Source organism: Opisthorchis viverrini (assembly GCF_000715545.1).
Source record: "Opisthorchis viverrini unplaced genomic scaffold opera_v5_25, whole genome shotgun sequence".
Lineage (NCBI taxonomy): Eukaryota > Metazoa > Platyhelminthes > Trematoda > Opisthorchiida > Opisthorchiidae > Opisthorchis > Opisthorchis viverrini.
In genome coordinates, this window is record NW_008751681.1 from 570,057 (window position 1) to 581,317 (window position 11,261).

Below are 11,261 nucleotides of genomic sequence, written 5' to 3' on the forward strand. Positions count from 1 at the left end.
AACCGCTCGTTTGGAGTATATCACTGCACGTTTTCTAAACAGCTACAGTTTTATTCATAGTTCAAGCACGTCTGAATCAAAAGACCTGATAACAAATTACCCGACTACCAGCTGAGTGTCAGCGTCAGTTAGTATTGAAGGACTAATCAACAGCTGTACTTTTCACGGTTACCTTCTATCTTGTCATTTCTTTCGTGTGACAAGGTTGATAGATGTTGGCTCCTGAGAAGTAGCTGGTACTGACAAACTCGACATCATTATATGTTGGGAAGAAGGCTTTGAGTTTTTGTTAAGCGTCTGCTGTAGATAACATCTTGTTAACCAAACCGGAGTTTTCTTAAACAAAATTGCAAACATTATTAGTAATAAGAAATACATACTCGCTTGCCTTTAGAAACGGAACTGCGAGCCACGGGACCCACCGTTCAATGGAGAGAAGTTTCTGACGAAAACGATATCCCGCTGTACAATAGGCCAACAGACAGATTGTGTGATTGGGTGAGTGGAGGATCTTTTTGCAAGGTGTTTTTCGACCCGGTAGAATGTTTGTGTATATGGTTAATCTGAAACCCTGTTTTTTTTCTATTAGATCAGCACTTAACACACCGCTGAACTTGATCAAATGTATACACAGCTGCATTATCGAGCGAATACTGTGCTCGCGTACTGATACACGTTGTTCGTTCGAGAATCCAAATTTACCTTGTCCACGCGTACGAGCGGCATCACAGAATGATGTGCGGATATTAGTCCAAACTCAGCCAATCTCAAATCAAATTGGAAAGGGTCTACTCTTCCATTTTACTTGAACTAAAATGTTTGGTGGTACAACAGAAGGCTAGTTACAAAGTGAAACATTATGAAATACATCATTCGTTCAGACAATCAGATTTTGCAAAAAAAAAGGGAAAACTATGTAAGGGAATAACACCAGGCTCGTTTTGTATATCAGTGCAATGAATAAAGGCCTTGCACTTATACTTGATGTTCTTTTATCAGGTGCTCGGTAAACTATGGTTAATATGGTCGAATTTCTGTGTGAAAAAAATAATCTGTTCCGGACGTGTTGGAGAAACGACTGCCTCCGTAAAAATTTACAGTCCATCCAGAATCTACAGACACCTCTGTCCAGATATGGAAGACAAAGGGACGAGAGAATTTGCTCTAAAGCAGTTGAACTCGCCTCCTGAAGTGTTAAATGGAGTTTCATTCAAATTCATTGGTAAGTCATTCGTTTGTTTTGTGCCATGCAAGAAAGTAGTCACACTGCTTAAGATATAAAAAAACAATTAATTCAACACCATGCTTCACTTCATGGTCAAAACAAAAAGCCGTGTTTGTTGTAAGGTGGTACGTCAACCCGTTTACTAAGTGGCCCCTCCGGGCAACGGGAATTTCATCTGTGTGAGACCATACACGACCGATGACATGTATACGGCGCTGCTGCAAGCCCGGGAGAATAAGATTGGTGAACGAAACAGCACAGGCTTGTCCTAAGCCATCAGTCGGCCAAAACGCGATGGTACAAGAATGGGTACATGTATTAGTTGTTTGATTGTCATCAAACTACCGACAAAACCCTTCAAGTCTTCTGGATTGCATGGCTTGCACACGGCATCATATTCGGATCAGCTCAACCCGTATTTGGCTCTCTCACTATGCACTGACAACAGACAAATCCTAATGTCAGACATTCCAGTACGTGCACAATACCGAAAAGCCCCAATAATAGTGAAACACTATTGTTATATTATTTCAACGTAAAATAGCCCCAGTAAGTGCTTACGGATAGGTGAGATGGCCATACAGATGCGATGTGGATCACCATGCTTCAGATTACACCAGCTATTAAAGATGGCATCAGGTTACATCATTACCTATCTCAACTTTTTATGGACGAAGCCATACCAGCACACACTATGTCCGAACGTCAACACTAGTGCGATCAATACTGAACGAATACTTAACAAGTTAAGTACCTGAGAGAAATAATTCCACAAGATGTGTAAAAGTCTTTTCGAAGAAGTCGCTACTTGTGGAGCCAGCCAGACCATATTATGTGGATTCCGTGACTGAAGGATGAGCGGCGCTTTATTCTGTCTGAGTACGATCTACTCATACTGCTGATCAGCCGCCCATGCTCACAACACTAACCAAGGTGTTGCAACTTCGAAATTCCAAACAGGAGTTCCATCAGATGGGCACTACTGATGATTGCTGGTAAGGTAAACGATCCATATAGTACTTCCTGACTTTGTAGCGTACAGTGCTCTGTTTAACAAACAAGCAAGGAAAATATCGATACCTGAACCGATTTGGTGGTTATTAATCAATTGAAAAGTACTGAGTATTGCTTTGTGCGCCAGTGACTCTACGCTGATGGGTATAGTAATTTTCTTTCTGTTATCTCTAACTAGGGATAAAGCAGCTCTTCCTTGTATTTCTGTATTACAAGATTGGTTCATTTGAGAAACTGTAATTGAAATTTCAAAACCACTCCTGAGTATCCACAAATTATAAGTAATGTTACACAGGTCGAGAAGATGCCGCTTGGGAAGTCTGTAGACACCGTTTCCATGATATACTAAACAAGTGGCTTGTGCTGTTGCATTTACCGTGGGCGATGAAAATTTGGATGCCCTTGATTGAATCAATCGACGCGTTGCACACAAATTCGCGTGATTAGCTAAAATAATTAATCCGGAGTGCTCTACCTAGGCATCAAAGCAGTCAACCGGTCATCATTTACCACAATTTCAGTTACTTATCACCGAATTACCTCTACATGTATGTAATTTATGGGCTAAATAGTACTCACCTCAGCTTGTGAGTTTGACTTTAAAGATCCACACGTTAGGGTGAGACATTCTTCCGCACAGAAGAAGTGTGGGATCGGAAGAAGTGTTAGTGATCAAACAAAACAATCACCAGTCCACAATGTCTCAAAGCAGTTGGTGAGTCTACAAAACTGTAGAAATCTTGGTGCGTTTTGTGTTTAGAAAATGTTATACCTAGTACCCATGAAGAGATCGGACAAGCTTAAAGATAATTCCACTTCGTAAAAGGAGCCATTCAAGTGGAAATGTCAAGAAGCACTTTGCAGCTGTTTCATGAACACTGGAATTCATCAGCAGTGTGTGGTCCGTCGAGTGAACCCTGATCATAAACTTCAGGGAATGAAAGAACTAATGGGCAAAAATTGCCCAATGTGGACAACTTCGTTAGTATGATTGAGTGGTGATTTGTGGTAAGATGTTTGCAGATAGGAAACGCTGGTTGACGATTTTGGAAAGTGATATTTTAGGCAATTTCCACCAAAGTACACTTTCGCATTTCGTTCAGAATTTGATTATAAAGGACCGACTGGGATATCTGAACCCCCGTATACAGAGGTAGTGTCCGTATTAATCATGTGTGATCTGAAATATGATATGTTATGAGGACTGGTGAGTCACCTACACAGATCCGGTTTAGCTCGGCGGGTAGACCAAAGTTTCGTCCCAATTTCTGGGTATGGGTAAACACACACTGAAAACATACCTGGGAGATGACATTCATTTATGAACAACATGGCATAGTGCTCGACTAGTAACACGAAGAACGTAGTTTTAGAAGCACATTATTGACCCAGGAGAGAAGCACTACTGATGAATTGCAACAAGGATGAAACAGCGAAATGTGCCCATTTGTGTCCCTATTCGGTTCTCACGAAAGACCCTGTTGGATCTCTCGTTTATGATATTGTCAGGGCGCGCCCCGACAGAAGAAAAAGTACATGTGGAGAGAGTAACACATCCCTAAGGTCACCATCGGTACGACGCGTCCGGAAAGTAGGTGAGTTGGCGGCACCCACCTAACATGGCTTAGCAACACACGACCAGCGTTGTGGGCCTGAGACTGTTCACGACCGGAACACCACCATTGGCTGTACGGAACGAACAAGTGAACGACCATATTTGGCCAATTAGTCATCCTATATATTTACGCAGTCATTCTGTATGTTTTGTCCTGGCAATACAGCCGTGTCCCCAGTTCTCTGTCTTCTCCCTATCGCGTAGTCTGGCCAGCTCAGCGCAGGCGTAACCCATAGCTTGGCCACCGCGCAAGACAACAGATATCCTGCTTTAGCTGCCGTATGGGTAGTGCATTACGTCGCCATCAGTTGAAGAAGAACATCTTAATCGAGATATTCAGTTGGGTCTCTCGTGAAAAGCAAACTGGCGTGCAAATGAGTGCATGTCGCCAACTTCCTGCAATCTGAGTTCAAACAGAACATAAGGTTGGAGGAAACTCGGAACCCCAGAGAGAGAGAGAGAGAGAGGGAGAGAGAAAGAAAGAGAGAGAGAGAGAGAGAGAGAGATTCAAAGCAGTCGTGGTCAGTCGGGAAGTTCCGAGTAACCTTGTGAGTAAATTTGCAATGTTCTAGGTCTACACAAAGATCAAAGATCCTCATAGTCCGCAAGAAGTGAATTACATAAAGTGAGTACCGAATTGCTCACCAGGCTGCCGAAAACGTCTTATATGATGGTAAAACAGTACAGGCTACCTGGCTACGCGATTTACTTGTTTAAAAATACTGCCATTTGCTAATTTCTTCTGCATTTTCAGCAAACAACAAAAAAGATATCAAAGGTGGGTCTAAAATTCAGTTCAAAGTGTATCTTTATAAAGATTCACAGCACCCTTCTAATACAAACAATGTAATTTTTGAAAATAACAATAAGAAATCCTCAAGGAATGAACTAATTTAAGGACCAGCCTTGTTGTTTCTGTGCTCAAGCTGAGAATTATTTGAACAAGCCGCTCCAATGGGATGGCAAATGTCGCAGTTAGTTCTCTGATGTCCTAACAATGTCATAAAACAGCAATGTGTCCGAGCTTTCTACCGTAATTTCATTCTGTTCATGATCAGACCTACATTCCAGTTAGACTTACTGCTTCAATCTATATATGTATAACTGTAAAATGTGGATTCTCCGGCGAGGTGTGCCTCGTTTGTGAGGACTTAACTATTCATTTAGACATCCGCAAAACTGTTAGTGTCACTAGACAAAATCGCTGCTGCTGCCGGCGCTGCTGATAACTGGTAGCTTCCCGAGGGTGGTCTCTCGAGAGCGCCCCACCTCTCTATACCACTCTTGTATCCATCGATATAGTATTGAAACCCATATGGATAACCTTTGATCAAATACTAGAAAATCGAGCTTCCAAATGTGCTCATGTATCTTGGAGACTAATTTTTCCAAGTATGTCACAGGAGGACGTGTGTGACGGCGGTAGAAAAGCCTGCCCAACAAAGAACATCTGCATTATGAGCCAGTACACCCGTACAATATATGTTATACGGATATCTATTCCATTACTTTTCGAGAAGCAGTTTCAAAAGGGATCAAAACTCAAAACATCAGGCAGTTAACTCTACGGAAAGCAAAATTCTACTGGATCGTTCCTGTTGAGGGGAGGAAGAATTTCTACAGTCATTGGTGTGATTTACCAATTCAAATCAGAGCTAACTTAAATGCGAAAAGTGATTCATTTTTCCACCCAAGTTAGTGTGGACAATTTAACCCAATATTATTTTAGTTGTTATGGAGGTTTGGACGTGGTCATCTTTTAATATGCTCACAGCCCCGATGTTTATCAGTATTTCGACAGTCTTAATAGGTGTTTGGCCAAACCAAGCGGCCACTCCTCAACGATGATGATGGTTGAGGACCTGTTAGTCGATGGATTTCTTGCGCATTTTCAGTGCACTTTTCATATTGGTTTCCGGCACACCACCTGACTCAGTACAGGATAGAGGGTTTAGTCTCTCGTCTCTGTGCTTGCTGCCATAGTGGAGCTTAACAGCCTGAGCCGCTTATGGTCTACAATATGTATCACGGCTTATCAGCAAGGTGACAAGACCACTTTTTCATCTGACATGCCCACCCCAGATGTGAGTGCCTCTTCGTTCTGGACATTTTTCCCGATGACGAGACGCTTCAGATGAAAAGCCCTTGGGCCGGTGTGGCTTGACTGCAATGAATGTCTATGTTCTGGTTAAAGTATACTTCTTGAGGTGTATAGTTTCACAGCGGAAGTGAACAACATCAAATGAATGGAAAATCGATGAACGAGCCCAGCAGGACGAATATTGGAGCAGTGCGTGTTCATCAAAAAGAGCAAACCCTCAAAAAGGCAGGAATTTACTGAATGAGTAGATAACGCTCTCCAGCCATCGAACTCAAATAAAGGATTCGAGTTGGCTCCAGTGGCGATCTGACATTTTACCGTTAGTAGAAAATTTAGTTAGGTCAAATCTGCCCATACTGATATAGAAATTCTTTCCGTATGCACGGCTTTAAGCAACAGTTAACACAGGCCCATTTAGCATAGGATGCGGTTGTAAACGTGCTTTATCCTCGACACAAGGACCCAGAGAGTTCGGATAGTCTATTTAACGGATGCATGATGTGCATAGGGCAGTAAGTCGCATAGGACAGGGCAACGCCGAGACGTGAAAAGTCTAGTGAACCATTATGGATTGGATAATCTTATGACGAATTTGCCGGCATACTCTATAACCTCAACGTGAGCAGCTTTACAAGCTCAGGTTATCGAAATTGCCACTCTTTCTTTCACTCCATTCACACAAATTGGTCGATAGAGTAATGTCAGCGGTGAAGACGGATGGCAGAATATTCCCATGGCTATCAGTTTACGTAAAAACAGAGCAGACGTTTTCTTCGACGCGTTCTTGACAAGCGCTTTTGTGATGAAGCTGAACATTTTGCCTTCCATGTGTCAGCAATTTATTTATCAGCCTTGCGCACAAAGTGTCACAGTGACAAGCCACTTTTGTGTTTTGCACTAGGTAAACACAAATGATACGGGCTCTCACCGACAATAATTTCTGACCCCCATCCTGGGATTCCGATTATGCAGGAGTTCGTGTGTCCCCTGAATCGCTGATGACCAGGGATTTTACGTTTGCAGCAGAGCTGATTGGCACAATCAGCGACAGAAGACTAGCAGGAAACAAGGTAACTTAAACCCCAGGCCTGATGGAAGCAATATCACCGCCGATCTGTCGCTTTGTATAGGCCGGTGACAGCCCGCAAAAAAATATGCAAACAGGCTTATTACGCAGGCAGTCATTTGAGGTAACTGTCTCAATAATCTGCCTTCAAAAGGCGTATATTCTTTACAGTATATATTTCACTGAGCTTTCTAGCACCCCTGTAACCAACATTCACTGGCGGGAAATGGTTTCGCTCACGGCGAACTGCACATGAACGGTTCTGTGTCATGCGGTGCGATATCGGTTTTTACCTCCCGTGAATTTAGCAGCGGACCGTTGGTTGAAGGGAAACAGGAATTAGATTTGTCCATTCAAGTTTATACGTGAAGAAGAAGGATGATATCGTGCGCGAGAAGGCTAAAACGAGCATAGTAGTCGTTCAAGCTAGGGTGTAACAGCATAGGAACAAACTCGCTAGGTCATCCTATCCATCGTGGTTCATAAGACGTTTCCTGTATCGGCCCTGGTGCACCCAAAAGCTGCATACCATCCATTTGTCGAACAGGCTAATTAGATTGGGTTGATCAGGCCAGACCCGATCTGTTGTATTTATCTCGCTGGTACAACGTCCTTATACGAGCTTTAGAATCCGGTATGGATTCTTCTCCCATGTAAAGAATGGTGCTTGGCCTATGACAGCCGATTACACGGTACATTAATCAAAATTTGGCCTCCGAACCACAAAGATTCAACAAGGTATTCATTACTTAAAGCGTATTCTATAATATCTATCCGTATTGGTATGAACGTCTACATCAGGTGAATAGGCAGCCCTTCCTTTAGCTGGAGCAGGGACCCTTGTTAAAGTTCTTTTCTCGTACCAGAGGGCCAGTGTTTAAGGCTTTATAGATTTCGACTTTCTTCGCAAGTGCGTCTGCATCGCTGCTAGAAAACTAGAAAAACATTTGCTATGAAGCATCCTTAGTTGAGATGTCTGGGGCTTAGTGTAGGGACTGGTAAGTCTACCCTTTCCTTCCATTCGAACTACAGGCCTTATTGTACAAAATGTAGGTCTGTGTGAACATAAATGAGTCCAATGGGTGATCTGTTCAAACAAATGTTATGGGGAAATTCATGCCCGATAAACTGGTGATGTATCATTCACCAATCACGATTTGTTCAATGGTATGAGCTCTCAGAATATTGACTATATATTTTTCCAAACTGTTCTACAGATGCCTGTGTTGGTTTATCTTACAATAAAGTTAAACCACTTCGTTTTCACACTGATAAATTAAGTATTTAACCACTGAGTGGGCTAACTCCTATCCCACTGATTAGAACAGCAGTTAAACAACTTAAAAAAACGTTAAAGAAAGTCGAATGTTTGGTCAACCATTAGCCTTCTCAGGAGAGATGTCACAAAGTTTGCCATTGGAAGTGTTTTCTTCTAGCCACAACTTAAGGGAATAGCAAAAGAAATCAGCTAAATCAAAATTTAAGCCCGAAGTACTACTTAGATCTTTTAGATTTTCACAGTTTACAGATGATTTTCATAGAGCGAAGATGTCCTAGATGTCCTATGTGTTGTAGCGTTTGTCACAGGCAATGGGCCATATCAAACGAACATGGCCGCTTTGGTTACATTATGGTCGGGATTAGCAGAGGAAAGCAAGAAGGAAGCGCGCAATCGATCAAGTACTCTCCTCAGGGTTTTGTTGATAGGATTCATCTGCCTTTTACTGCACCTAGACGGATGCGGAACTTCGGAAGCGGCTGAACGAATATGCATGCACCGCATTCCAAAGTTCCAGTGAGCAGCAGTCCTGGAAGCAAACACGACAACTAGTGGAAATGCAGAATGTGTATCAATTGTGACTGCCACGTGAGTGGGAATTGCTCCCATTTTCAAGACAACTTGTAGGTCTGCAGTTTGGCTGACTGCAATAAGTGGTTGATCTAGCAATCGGACCCCTTAATACAGTATAATGAAATCTCAAGCTTGACTTGGCTGTCTTATGCATTATGTACGGGGACTTGTTATACGCACGTAGACTTTACGTGAAGTTCGTTAACGGCAGACATCAGCGTTTGATCCTAACTAAGTGCGTGCCGTTCACACGCACCGTCGGGCAGTTCTGCTCTAGATTTTCATGCAGGATGCTCGTGACTCCACCAATTATTTCGCATTCCAAGTACCCGAATTCGCCAAGACCTATGCGTTTCCGACTTTAAGCTGTAGCACATTTGCAGTTCATGAGTGAAAAGTACGGATAGAGAATAGCATCTCCTGATAGTCGCGCAATACTCTACCATTCCGCATCACGTTTTGCAAGCACAAGAGAAGTTGTAGCTGGTGCCGTTTAGCTTGTTATATTCATTACTTGGTTAGTCTTATCGTCCAGGCTTCAAATGACCTTTCATGGAGTAGCACTTGGTTAGCAGGGATTCCTATTTGACTAGGTAAGCTTGCTGAGTGCTCATATTTGGTATTGATACATGGAAGGGCTATGTGCTTAATTTTCTTTTCTCGTTGTCAGTGTTGTTGCTGGAGTGTCAACTCCTTTATTGTTCTCCTGAAACAACTCTGAGTCACTGCTATTTACACAGTCCAACCTAGTTTGAATGCGGCTCTTCTTTGGTCCTGCGGTGTATTTGTTCCGTTTATGTCCAGCTCCGGAGAATTCCATCCTCATTCCTACTCAAAAACACGTTTTCAAACATTTCTCCTCGCCGCTCTCTACTTTCAGTTCTTTTTGTGAAGCTCACCCTCAATGAGGCGGAAATACCGATGACTTCATCGATAAGTGAATCAAACAATAACAAAAACGAAATAATATATCGAGTGAGTTTTTGTGCAGCAAAATGTGTTCACTGTATTATGCTAACTTTTACGATGCGTTCTGGATCTGATTTGGACTAGAATCTTTCAGAGTCTGATCGATTTTAGAGGAACCTGGACTCGATGTAGGCGTGCTGTGCCATCAGGGTTTCCTGAACAATGATTTTTCATCTCGATTTCCTGAGTGGTGCCAATATCAGGTGTTCACCCTTTCGAATCAAGTAACAAACTAAAATAAATTATAAGATCTTCTTTGACATTGAACATATTGCGGAGCTTTTAAATGAAGACGGGAAAAGTGGAATGGTTAGTACCATGCAAATGAAGTATACTTTGTGAAAGTTGTCCACTACCTGAAGATCTGCTTAGTTTTTCGATGATGACGTGCTTCTGAGAAATCGCTGGAGGTCCAACGACTAGAAAAGCGGTGCAAAAAACAATATACCAGTACTTCCGCGAAGTCCTACGTTCGTAACAACTTTGAAGAAGTGTTCTACGTCTTGTTTCAATAGAAGTGATTCCACGTGACTTGCATTCTTCATCGCTTAATCGCGCGTTCGGCCATTTTATCGCTTTGTATACATCCTATGCATTCACACATAAGTCAGTTGACTGACCCGCGCGGTGGTGTAGACGTTTTAGACGGAGGTTCTGGTATCTGTCAGAGACGAAGAATGTCGCGAAAGGGTAGACTCCCACGAATGACTCAAGTAGATGAAGGTCAACATTTGTACAGATCACAACCCGAGCTATCCTAACTTGGAACGCGCTCACGGCGTTGGAGATAGAAGGCTCTAGTCAAGTTGCAGGTCGAAGGTATCTATGTCGCGGCTGCGACAAGTAACTTCAAGAATCCGTTCCTGTTCAGAGTGTTCCAGCCTGACACTGTACGATAATGTGTACGACCTCGCATCCGAACTCTGCCTGACATGACCTAATAATGAGCCTGAGAAATCGTTCAGGGCAACCGACCGAGAGATAATGCTCTTCTTCGTCGGATGTATCCAAAAAGTAGCTCAGGCCAAACAGAAATCTGTTCGACACTGAGCTGGCTCCGTATGAGGTGGCTCAGTGCTCCGTTTTGGAAACCCTTGTTTCTGAACTTCAGCAGCAACTCCTCTGCTATTCTGAAACATACAAACTCTACCACGAAGTGAAGTGAAACTGTTAAAAATCCTTTAGGTCAACGACACTGTTCACGCCTGATCACATGTACTTCACTCCCACCAAACGCCAAATTCGGATTCGATTGGTATATCCACGCACCACACTACTTTCACACGATGTCTTAATCCATTACAACACATCTGCTGCTAAGCGGCTTCGTTAAATCTCATATATCAGTTCGGAGACCTTATCCAGTGTCACGTAGGCGCACCGAGCTAGTTGTTTCCAGCCTCTGAAGTTGGTCTTATA

At 42.8% G+C, this 11,261-nt stretch overlaps 1 protein-coding gene across 1 annotated transcript in view; it reads left to right on the plus strand.

Annotated features, from left to right (window-relative positions):
- The window catches only part of T265_12931 (hypothetical protein), a gene marked incomplete at both ends in the record, with an annotated part of 7,651 nt that extends 6,430 nt beyond the window's left edge, over positions 1-1,221 (plus strand). The window contains 2 exons of the mRNA XM_009166365.1: positions 395-498; positions 1,000-1,221. Of these exons, the coding sequence (XP_009164629.1) occupies positions 395-498; positions 1,000-1,221 (326 nt within the window). The remainder of the gene's footprint in view (positions 1-394; positions 499-999) is intronic.
- Between the last annotated feature and the right edge of the window lie 10,040 nt (positions 1,222-11,261).